Below are 12,405 nucleotides of genomic sequence, written 5' to 3' on the forward strand. Positions count from 1 at the left end.
TGTATGACGTACTTTGCTGGAAGATTTGAGCATCCCAGGCACAGGAGTGGGATGGAACAGTGGTTTGGTGTGAGCGACCCGGGTTCAATTCCTCATTGGGACATCCACCATTGTGTCCCTGAGCAAGACACTTAACCCCTCGTTGCTCCAGAGGCGTGCGACCTCTGACATGTATGGCAACTGTAAGTCTCTTTGGATAAAAGCGTCAGCTAAATGTAATTTAATGTAAAAGAACAGACCTGGAATCAGACCTGAAACCTTGGACCTGGTTGTGGTTGGATCTCGTCTGCTGTGCGTCTTCAGTCACCCACTTCCTCCCGCGTCCTGTTTCACAAAGAGAAGACTGTGTCTGTTTCTTGTGTTTCATGAGCGGGCCGGCGTTCCACCGCAGAACTGAACCGTCTGAGCCCGTGGATCAAACGTCCTCACATCTGTTTCCGGGAACTTCAATGAAGGATTGTTCTGTAAACCTGCGTGCTGGAGCTAAAGAGGCCAGTAAAGTTGTTGTTTTATGTCTGCCTGACATGTAGCGAGGATGTGAGTCTTGTATTGTTAAGTGTCAGCAGTAAAATGTACCCAAGTATCCAAAGTAAACATTGTGATGAACAGTCCCTGTCTTAACGCATCAATAATCAAAACCAGAAACAACCGAGACTTCAGGGTTTATGATCTTTTCTCATGTTAAATATGAAACATGAATCTGTAAAGTGGTGATTCCACCTGTCAGATGGCAAAGAGGAAGAGTAGAAAGTAAATCTTTCACATATCAAAATGCAAAATTCAACACCACTGCAAATCCATGTCTTGGTTTGAAATCAGCTTTTATTGAACAAGATCACTTTGACAAAATCTTCCACTCTAAACACAATTCTTTCTAAAATCTCTTTGTTGAAATAACTGCGGCAAAAAGAATGAACAGTTAATTTCCCCCAGGCGTTTTTTTTTTATTCTGTTTTTGGCTGCAGGGCATGTTTCAGCATCATGAGACATCAAAGGATTTATCTGAACAACCAGATGTTGGAACACCTTAAAGAAAATCAGCTGACAGGCTGAATTAAAAGGTTTTTTTGGCTAAATTTAAAGGTCCATACTGGTTGTTTTGCATATTTTAGCAAAATTTATTTAAAGTACATCCAACAAACATCATAGATAATCAATTTACAGACTACACAGCTGCATTTTATTCATTTTAATGTGCTTTATCTGCAGTTCAGGGAGCCACTGCTTCCCTGTTTATTTCCTTACAGGATAAAAATGAGTCTTGAAAGTTGTGTAATGTGAACATGAGGCAGTGCAGCGTTTTTCACAACAACCTGCACTCAAACTGCATTATTAAGCAACAATAATGTCACATTGATCAGAATGATGATCAGTGCCATGGATTAGCCTACAAGAGGAGTCTGCAAACTGACTTTTTTAAACCGTAAGGGAATAAAACGAATGTGTAGTAAGAATCACTCTAAAGGTCTTTGACTGAAATCTGCATTTTAAAATTGGTAACAGAAATGTCAGATTAGACTAACGATTGGCAAACACGATCATTTGCAAATAAAAAGCGCTTTCATTGTGATCATTTCCGCTGACAGGGCACAAGCAGCTCCCCCGGTGCAGCCTTTAATTTGAGCACCATAGACATTTACATGAGGTTTTGTCCCAGTGATTAAGGCCTGCCAGGCTTTGTGTTTGTTTATTGTCCTTAATTATAGAGCTGAACATCTGTTTTTAGGTGTGTGGACTCAGGAAAGTGCAGAATCCAGGAGCAGCAGTGAGGCAGAGACACTTGTGGCTGTCAACAGATCCAAAACATCCAGAAGGTTGTTGAAGTTAAAGTCCGGGGCTTCTGTTTCCTCGGACAGACAAAGTCCATCGATCCAAGTGGAAGTTCAGAAACCCTTGTCTCAAGAAGACTCAGCACATTACAGAATATTCCGCAGCTGCATATCAAAGCATTTCTTTCAGCAGACGGGACTGGTGGAAAGCTTTAACGCGCAGATCTGTAGGTTTTACGCACGACACACGCGCCGGTCAGGTGGCGTGGAAAGCGGCGCTGACAAAGGTTGTGGTGCTGGGCATGCAGTGGTACCTGAGGGTGTAGTTCTGCTCCTCGTTGTTGTCCCAGAACTCCCCCTCCTCACTCTTCAGGTACACGGCCATGTGCACGGCCGAGCTGGGGTCCATGAAGGGCGGCGTGTACACGGTGAAGCTGAACCGCTCTCCCACAAAGCCCGGCTGGTCCGCGGCCACCGGCAGAGCCTGCGCGTCCACGTAGGAGAGCCAGTCGTTGAAGGTGTACCTCACTCCGACCTCTTTGTCGGTGCAGCTGGTGAAGACCCGGATCTGCCCCCGCAAGTCAAACTGGGTGATGGCGACCTTCTCCAGGCAGACGCGGAGGTGCTGGACTCTCCGCTCCACCTCACGGTTCTCCGGGAAGCAGGCGACCAGCCGGTCCGTGTCCAGACTGGACTTGAAGCTCTGGCACAGGTCGTTCAGCAAGTCCTGCTGCTGCGGCGGGAAGCTCTTGTGCCTGGACAGGACTTTACTGGGGATCTGCGGCTCCTCCAGCGAGCTGAAGTGCTTGACGCTGGCCAGGTTCAGCCCCATGGAGTCTGCGAACTTCACCCGCTTCCTCTCGTTACTCCCAGACACGCGGTCCAGGAGCGCCGCCGGGTAGGCTGGCAGGGACCTGGCTCTCCTCCTGTCTTTCATGAATCGCTCCAGATGAGAAGCGTCCACCTCGTCGTCCAGATCGCCCTCCTCCTCCTCCTCCTCGTGGCCGTTCTCCATGGCCTGCTCCGAGGAGGGCCACTCTGCCCCGGACTGGAGCTGGAGAGGTGAGCGGGACATCTCTGCCCGGGAGGCTGTCGCTGCAGGCCGGTCCGCAGTCCGCGGGAGTCCCGGTGCGGGGCAGCTTCTATAGTAGAGTAGAGACCCCCGCCCCCTCCAGAGGACAACGTGGTGACAACAGAGCGCGTGCAGAGTCACTCTGCAGCTGCTGGCAGAAGCACGCGCACCGTCACGAAGCATCAACTTTCACCTGTTTGCGTGCAGCGGAGCATCAAATAACTTTACTACAACAACAGTAGTTCCACAACAACTCAACAACATTAATGTGTGTTTAAATAAAGTTCCAATGTGACGCTCATTAACAAGCACGCATTGAAAATCCTGTTGAAGCACAGAGTACCAGCTGATAACACACACATCTTTCTCTCCACCTGCTCTTCAGGAAATTACACAAACAATAAACCTGTACTTATCTTTAGTGATTCTCATGCAAAACAGTGATGGAGGTCAAATAAATATTGTTTGATAAACATTACCACAAAGAAAATGTAAGAAATAAAATAGTCTATTTACATGTAAAGTGGTTTGAACGCAGTGTCATTAAAGTCTGCAAATCAGCGTCAAAATAAATAAATATTTACCCGTTTGTCTCTACAGGGCGTATAAATAAAGTTATACTGCTGTGAAAGGCAGTTTCTAAGAATCACGTCACACACGTTCACGTTGTTACATAACGTGAACGTGGCTCCAACCAGTGCGTCACAGGCGGCCAGTAAACAAACGCACGTCATGCTCTTTTTTTATTGACTTTATTGAGAACGTCAGGATACACACAACATATAAAGACATAAAGCGTTTCATTGTCCAGGGAAGATAATTTCAATGAAAAAGTCCAGGTTAAAGCACCAGCTTCAGTTCTCGAGTTGCAACATCAGTCACTTCCACGAGGTCATAAGTGTTGAATTTAGTTCCTGTGAGCTTTGCAGTTTTTTGAATGTTTGATGGAGTCCATATATGCATCTATGTTTATTGTGAAGATGAAGTCATCATCTGGTTGCTGCTGTTTACATTCACCCTACAGGCACATGTGTTCTGGGTGTGTATGTGTATAAATAACTGTATATATTGTTTTATTTTACTTTATATGTTACCATATTTTAATATAGGCCTACACTTAGTTATATGTTGTGTTTGTAGCATGAAGGAACTACAGATTTCGTTTCTCTGTGCAGCCTTGTGCTGTATGAGGACCAATAAACAACCTTGATCCTTCACAGGAAATTTGATTTGTTACAATAAATAAATAGAGAAATAACAAGTAAAACAAAAAAGCTAAAAATTCACCATGCTCCATTATAACAGTACTAAAATATGAATAAAACAAATGTTTGTTAATAATAATGGTGGACGAAGTATTCAGATCCTTTACTGCAGTAAACGCACCAGCGGCATTGTGGGAGAGAGCGCCGTTTTTCCTTTTCGCTTTCCTTCTTACATCTCACTGCTCATTTCATCATGTAGGCTACACACGCTGACGCCACTGATTCACTACACCACACTGTATGTTATGTTAATTAAATGTTTTACTTATTGTAAATAAAAGTACCATTGCTGCAGCTTGTTGTCGCATTCGGGTCATTACGTCAAGGTTTTTCGACAAAGTACTAATACCACACTGTAAAAAGACTACGTCATAAAAGTACTGCATTGAAAAAGTTACTTATACTCAATGCAGAATGAAAAACATCCCGTGTGACTGTTAAACATTATCACTTCATCTAAAAGCAGGATTTTACTTTTTAATTCCGGTAATGATTATTTTCTCCATTGATCGATTGTAAAAACTCTGAAAATAGTGAAAATGTGGTCACAATTGCCCAAAGCGACGCCTTCACGATGCTTTTTCAGTCAGTTTAACCCTGAAAATGATTATAAATCCATTAAAATAACCAAAAAGAAAAGCAGCAAATCTTCACATGAAATGTTTTTACATTAAAAAAAACAACTTCAACGATCATCAAAGTATTTGCCAATTAAATTTCTATCAATCAACGAATGTCCCGGCTGTACTTGTATAAACGTTTATTTTATAAACTCTTCATGTGTTTTGTGTGTAAACATCTGACTTTGTAAAGTAACTGAAGCTGTCAGATAAACGAGATGTGGTGGAGTAGAAGTTGAGTGGCATTGAAAGAAAATACTCGAGTAAAGTACAAATACCTCTGATTTGTACTTAAGTACAGTACTGGAGTAAATGTACTTCGGTTTGGACACAACAAGCGTTGTGAAGGAGTCACTTTGTTCTCCGGGTAACTGTGACGAACCAAACAATCAACCGATTAATGGAGGAAACAATCAGCTGATTGATCCAGAATGAAAACAATCATCAGATCAACAACTACATCCTGCTGTACATCAGTGATGAGCGATATACTTCCTCCTGCGCTGCTGAAAACATGGACGCAGAAATTCACCCCGTCTGTGCTGCGCAGCTCTGAGCTGACGTTTGCGGCGTCCGTGGCCTGTGACCGGGAGCTGACGTCACCCAGCAAACAACAACACGGCTGCGTGGCGGTCAGTCTGCGCAGGTTTGAAATGAACTAATGTGAAACAAGAGCAAACTCAAACTACACTCACAGTGTTTAGGTAAGGCTGCAGCAGAAGGTTAAAGGTTGCTGAAGGTACAGGAGACGAGCCAGATGGGGCTGATGCTGTCACAACGTTACCTGGTGAGTGAAAGCATCGTCATCATTAACGGAGCTGTAACAGCATGGTTGGTATCAGGGGGGCCACCAGGAATTTCGGGCCCCATGACAAAAAACCCCAAATTGGACCCCCTCCGCACAGAGCTGCCACTACTTCTCTAGGACTTAACTTTCCCATCAAAAGCTTTACATCCCTCTAATTAAAGTGTCTGGCTTCTTGTAGTTCAATACTAGCACAATATTTACTGCTGGTGATTTGTACAAGTCTGCATACAGGATGCAGTTCACTGTTTGCTTCTCAAATAAATTGCCCTTCATGATGGGAATAATAAAGTCTGTATCTATAGATGTCATTTAACGGCCATAATTCAATCTAAATAAACGTATCAAACTGGATTATTTTAATATAGTCTGTAACTTACATGCAGGCTGAGGTAAGCTGCTGTCCAGCATCCGGGACAGACAGGAAGGTGTTATTTAATTTTATTCATTTCATAATGATCATTATGTGAGAAAATAATTTGTGTTTGAGTTTCTGTGATTTAGAAATATTTAATTTTCTATTTTGTAATGGTAAAAAGAGCAAGAGAGACAGAGGAATCCCCACAGACTCCCTGACATGATGCTAACTCATTAACACAGTGCTGCTCACCTTCTTCACTGGGACAGGGAGGCTGCAGTAATGGGCAGACTGGGCTGCTGCAGACTCATCTGTTGTTAGTCTGCTAAAAGGGGCAGGGACAATGATTTAATATGAATATCTTGCTAAAAGTTTCCCTGCACTGATTAAATGTTGATGAAATGTAGGCTAACACTAGTCTGCAGCTCGCTTCACTATGGACATTAAGTCAACAGGTTAACACCACTCACAGACTAAAGGCCGGCCACCTTTCTTACAGAAAGGTACAGATTGATGTCCTTTCCTTTGTCTTTCCTTTTTTGAAAACCAGATTCAGTTTACTAGTCAGCATTGTGATCACTCTATTTCTGCCGCATCTACTGACTGCATCTAAACACTGTCACTGATAAGTGACAGTAAGGCAGGTTCGCTCTGGGACATGTCGCTCTGGGACGGGTCTCTCTGGGACATGTCGCTCTGGGACGGGTCTCTCTGGGACGATTCGCTCTGAGACGGGTCGCTCGCTCTGGGACGGGTCTCTCTGGGACGGGTCGCTCTGGGACATGTCGCTCTGGGACGGGTCTCTCTGGGACGATTCGCTCTGAGACGGGTCGCTCGCTCTGGGACGGGTCTCTCTGGGACGATTCGCTCTGAGACGGGTCGCTCGCTCTGGGACGGGTCTCTCTGGGACGAGTCGCTCTGGGACGAGTCGCTCTGGTACGGGTCGCTCTGGGATGATTTGCTCTGGGACGGGTCGCTCTTGGACGGGTTGCTCTGGGACGAGTCGCTCTGGGACGGGTCGCTCGCTCTGTGGATGGGTCACTCTGTGATGGGTCACTCTGGGACAGGTCGCTCTGGGACGAGTCGCTCTGTGATGGGTCGCTCTGGGACAGGTCACTCTGTGATGGGTCAGTCTGGGACGAGTCGCTCTGTGATGGGTCGCTCTGGGACGAGTCGCTCTGGGACAGGTCGCTCTGGGACGGGTCGCTCGCTCTGATGGGTCGCTCTGGGATGGGTCACTCGCTCTGTGATGGGTCTCTCTGGGACGGGTCTCTCTGGGACGGTTCGCTCTGGGACGGTTCGCTCTGAGACGGGTCGCTCGCTCTGATGGGTCACTCTGGGACAGGTCTCTCTGGGAGGGGTCTCTCTGGGACGATTCGCTCTGAGACGGGTCGCTCGCTCTGGGACGAGTCGCTCTGGTACGGCTCGCTCTTGGACGGGTTGCTCTGGGACGAGTCGCTCTGGGACGGGTCGCTCGCTCTGTGGATGGGTCACTCTGGGACAGGTCACTCTGTGATGGGTCACTCTGGGACAGGTCGCTCTGGGACGAGTCGCTCTGTGATGGGTCGCTCTGGGACAGGTAACTCTGTGATGGGTCAGTCTGGGACAGGTCGCTCTGGGACAGGTCGCTCGCTCTGATGGGTTGCTCTGGGATGGGTCACTCGCTCTGTGATGGGTCTCTCTGGGACGAGTCGCTCTGGGACAAGTCGCTCTGGGATGGGTCACTCTGGGACGGGTCGCTCGCTCTGTGATGGGTCGCTCTGGGACGATTCGCTCTGGGACGGGTTTCTCTTGGACGGGTTTCTCTTGGACGGGTTGCTCTGGGACGAGTCGCTCTGGGACGGGTCGCTCGCTCTGTGGATGGGTCACTCTGGGACAGGTCACTCTGTGATGGGTCGCTCTGGGACGAGTCGCTCTGGGATGGGTCGCTCTGGGACGAGTCGCTCTGGGACAGGTCGCTCTGGGACGGGTCGCTCGCTCTGATGGGTCGCTCTGGGATGGGTCGCTCTGGGATGGGTCGCTCTGGGATGGGTCACTCGCTCTGTGATGGGTCTCTCTGGGACGGGTCTCTCTGGGACGGTTCGCTCTGAGACGGGTCGCTCGCTCTGATGGGTCACTCTGGGACAGGTCTCTCTGGGAGGGGTCGCTCGCTCTGATGGGTCACTCTGGGATGGGTCGCTCGCTCTGTGATGGGTCTCTCTGTGATGGGTCTCTCTGTGATGGGTCTCTCTGGGAGGGGTCTCTCTCGGAGGGGTCGCTCTGTGATGGGTCTCTCTGGGAAGGGTCGCTCTGGGACGGGTTGCTCTTGGACGGGTTTCTCTTGGATGGGTTGCTCTGGGACGAGTCGCTCTGGGACGGGTTGCTCGCTCGGGAAAAAACACAGTATACTCACTACAAAAAAGTAGACTACACCACTGGTTCAGAGCTGTGTGAACATTCAACTAGAACTAAAAACACGTCCAGTAGATTAAATAAACTACGGAGACATTTAACAGCAGAGAAAATGATTTAACGTGACTTTTGCACACTGATTAACTGCAGTGTTGATGATAAATCATTTAATTCTTCTTGTTTTTGAACGGTGGTTATGTTGTTTGTTATCTTTTTTCCCCCCACTGCTGAGACCATTTAAAATCTCTACATGAATTTATGAAGATTCTAAAACAAATAAATATCTGATATTTGTTTTTCACTCAAAACCAGTAACCGGTTTCCAGTTTTCAAAAACATTGGTGGTGGCGACTTTTGAGCACTAGAGGGCAGCACCTCTCTGGTTTCTGGCCTTCAGCTGCATCAGTGAGAATTCAGACTGCACACACACATTAAGAAAATATTTAACCAACCTAAAAACACAGGTTTAAAGCAGCAGGAACAAAGACTTAAAGTAACACAAGTTTTATAATAGAATCTGGAAACATGGCACAAGATAAAAGGTAATTTAACTTTTATGAATGAATCAGACGGCATATACTTTAATTTTACTCCTTTCCTTTCTCCACATTTCTATTGTTGTGGAGCATCTTTATGTTTTTGGAAACGATCTGCCGGCTCGTTAAACCACTGAAAGTCTGAATTCGTGGCTGCAGCCTGATCTTCATATTCACCGTGAGTCTGACGGAGCTGCAGACTTTGTGTTTCTTCTGATAAAGCTGATAACCTCCAGCACAGTTTCTCACAGAGTCAACACAGTAACACACCTTCAGTGACATTTCAAAATAAAACTCTACTCAATGTTCCCTCATTTTGGATTAAAACGTGAGGTTTAGGAGTCAAAAACACGACAGTCTGTTTCGTAGAGGAAGTCATATGTTGAGTAATTCATCTCTGGAGTCTTTTCTCAGGAGGATCCAGTCAGAGTGTGATTTTATTTTGGTGGACTTCATGAACCTAACACACATTAAAAGAAATCCACAACTCTGCAATCTGCTGAAAGAAGCTAAAGTTAAGTGGCACTTTTGGAGCAGTTTCTTAGGAGTTCCTGGGTTTTGGTTCCGGTTCGGGCCTCTTTGATGCATAAAGCTTCGACACTGGTTTCAGGTGAAGTTATTTTCAAATATTTAAAAAACTACAGACACACAGTCCCCAGTGGGAGGAGAGAAACAGCATGTAGCCAGTGTTTAGCAGTAACGGTCAGTCATGAACGAGTCATGACTTTGGGTCTCAGGTCAGGTTTGGATCTTAAAATCTGGCAGCACCAGTCTGGTGGTCTTGGTCTGGGTTTCAGGCCCACGCCGAACTCTAAGATGGTTCACATGTTGTCTTTCAGTGTGAATCAATAAGCAGTCCTATTAATTGATTCTGGATCAGCAGAGCTTAGCAGGGTTTTGGTTCTCCAGGGAGCAGCTCAACACAGAGACATCTTTTGGTTAAACTGCAGCCACGTTTGAACTTTGGATCAAGACAAACGGTGCGTTTTCCTGATAACATGTTTTCATTGATTACGAGCAGAATCACTGTGAAGTCTTTCAGCTGCTGTTCACTTTCACTACTGCGGCGTTCAGACATCCTGGCGGCTTGGCCTGTTTTTCTGCAGGTCTGTTTCTTGAAAGTGAACTCACAGCTGGCCTTTGGGACCTGATCTACTGCAGTTTCCAAGGTCAAACAATAACTTTTCCTTCAGGTGCATCTCAAAAAATAAGAATATGGTGGAAAAGTTTAATTTTCTTTCATGAAACTCACATATTCTAGTTTCAATAAACACAAAGTGACATATTTCAACCCTTGTTTTTGTTTTAATCTTGATGATTACAGCTCACTGAAATCAAAACTCCAGTATCTGAAAACTATTAGACTTTTAGAATAAAAGACTTTATAATACAGAAACGCCGATCTGAGAAGAGCTTTAATCAGCTTATAAAGTCAAAACACCTGCAAAGGTTTCCCGAGCCGTTCATCTCTCAGGCTGGTTCTGCTGCTCGCTGTGAACTTTTCCACCACATTCAGTGTTTTAGAGATGCACCATGCTACCTGAGCAACCTCACCTGCTACAGAAGCTTGTGTGATATCAATCACTATCTGAACAGGCCCTGATCAGACCACGTGACGAGACAGTTGCTGTTTGTGGTGATTCTGTGAAACGCAGATTTATTTAGGAATGTGCAGCTCTGACAGGTGAACAGGTGAGAAAGCATCATCAGGGTGCAGAATCCCAAACTAACTGGCCGCATCTACCGGTTTACCTGCAGCTCCGAGAGAAACAGCTGCCAGGTTTGATCTCGACATGAAGGTTAAAACTCGTACAACTTTCAGTTTTCTGGGTTCAACATAACTTTTGTTTCAAGATCATTTCATTAACTATTTAGAAGCAGGTTCAAAATACACGTTTAAATGTTCATCCACAGGATTTGTCAGCAATCATCGTGCCTTTTTTAACACGCACGGCTAGTTCCAGTACTTTATTTTTATCTTTTTTTGAATATTCTTGGGGTCTTTTGCACCTCTTCTGTTGTTCTGTTTTTATTGTGCCCAGTTTCATTACAACTACAACAACTGAGTACGAGAATGACGAGAAAAGCACCTCCAGAAGCTTCACGTTAAAGAACATGATTCCCAATACATTATTAATTTTATACTGGAAACAGTACTATAATACTCACCATCGGTGGATACCCAAAGCCCAGGTCTTGGTATCGGGACTCAAAAAGTCAGATCGGTGCTTTCCTAATAAACTGTACCTCGACTTTCACATGAATTCTCTTGAAACAAAAGTTTTGTGTAACTTCAGGAGTCAATAATGGAGTCAAGAGATCATTAATGACATGATGGCTAATGTGCACTTTTCTTTTAACCTTGTTAATTACTGGAACATTTGACCACTTCAGGCTTATAAAAAGACGCTCCCCTCTAGTTCAACAGCTCATGACCCGGAGTCCCAGCAGGTGATCACAGGTCAGAAAAGGTCAGGAAAGTCTGACTTCAGATGTAAATGCAGCTCAGTTAATGGTTGCTCAAAGCGTCACACAGGCGACAGAGTGACCAGATGATCGATTTATGTCATTTTCATTAATAAAAAGATAATCTGGTGCCTCTGCTGCCAACAGATTCACTGCAGAGATAAAGAAAGTTGAGACATTTTGAATAACCAAACGATCAAAAGCGGGAATTTGGGAAAGAATGTTAAAAGATATATGAATCCAAACACACCTGTACGTTTATAACAGCACCCAGGTGGTTAAAAACTTCATACATTTCCTTCAAGACAGTCAGTCACATGACTGTAGTGACATCTTGGAGCTCTGTTAGCTGCTGATTATAAATTCATTTACATCCAGTTACAAAGATATAAAAACATGCAGCAAATTATACATCCACTGTGTTTCTACAAGATTTCATATCATAAAGATTTTATAAAACATACATATTAAAAATGTCTTCATTAACATAATGCCATGTGATTAGTTGGTTAAAGAGCATGAAATGAATCTTGGGAATTGTAGTGCTGCGACAGGAGAGGGCCAGCGTAGAGAGAGTGATCCCAGAACAGCGATTGGATGGTTGTTGGTCTGCAGCAGCCAGTCTGCGCTGCCATTGGCTGGTGCAGCTGTCAATCCGAAGCTGAGGTAATTGGCTGCAGTGCCCAATGATGACGTCACAGCTGCATGACTGATGATGTCACTCGCTGCAATAGATGCGGTACACCATCGTGACGATGCCCGCTACCACAACGGGAATCAACCAGTTACACCACCAACTGTAAGAGAGAGACAGCTAGTTAAATATGCGACTGACTAAGCAGTTAGACCGCCAACTGTAAGAGAGAGACAGCTAGTTAAATACGCGACTGACTAAGCAGTTAGACCGCCAACTGTAAGAGAGAGACAGCTAGTTAAATATGCGACTGACTAAGCAGTTAGACCGCCAGCTGTAAGAGAGAGACAGCTAGTTAAATACGCGACTGACTAAGCAGTTAGACCGCCAACTGTAAGAGAGAGACAGCTAGTTAAATATGCGACTGACTAAGCAGTTAGACCGCCAACTGTAAGAGAGAGACAGCTAGTTAAATACGCGACTGACTAA

The 12,405-nt window shown here is 45.3% G+C and overlaps 2 protein-coding genes across 2 annotated transcripts in view; both read right to left on the bottom strand.

Moving 5' to 3' along the window:
* Window positions 1-825: 825 nt before the first annotated feature.
* On the bottom strand, window positions 826-2,950 carry ppp1r3g (protein phosphatase 1 regulatory subunit 3G). Its single transcript, XM_046045071.1, has one exon. The coding sequence runs from the start codon at window positions 2,842-2,844 to the stop codon at window positions 2,026-2,028; it is 819 nt and encodes a 272-aa protein (XP_045901027.1). The 5' UTR covers window positions 2,845-2,950; the 3' UTR covers window positions 826-2,025.
* A 7,496-nt stretch (window positions 2,951-10,446) lies between these two features.
* The window catches only part of LOC123968492 (cytochrome b5), a 10,100-nt gene continuing 8,141 nt past the window's right edge, over window positions 10,447-12,405 (bottom strand). Inside the window, exon 5 of the mRNA XM_046045306.1 lies at window positions 10,447-12,079. Within this exon, the coding sequence (XP_045901262.1) occupies window positions 12,001-12,079 (79 nt within the window). The 3' untranslated portion in view covers window positions 10,447-12,000. The remainder of the gene's footprint in view (window positions 12,080-12,405) is intronic.

Source organism: Micropterus dolomieu, linkage group LG01 (genome assembly GCF_021292245.1).
Source record: "Micropterus dolomieu isolate WLL.071019.BEF.003 ecotype Adirondacks linkage group LG01, ASM2129224v1, whole genome shotgun sequence".
NCBI lineage: Eukaryota > Metazoa > Chordata > Actinopteri > Centrarchiformes > Centrarchidae > Micropterus > Micropterus dolomieu.

What these genes read in the sequence shown, in the direction of transcription:
- ppp1r3g (XM_046045071.1), bottom strand. Translation starts at nt 2,844, where the DNA reads ATGTCCCGCTCACCTCTCCAGCTCCAGTCCGGGGCAGAGTGGCCCTCC.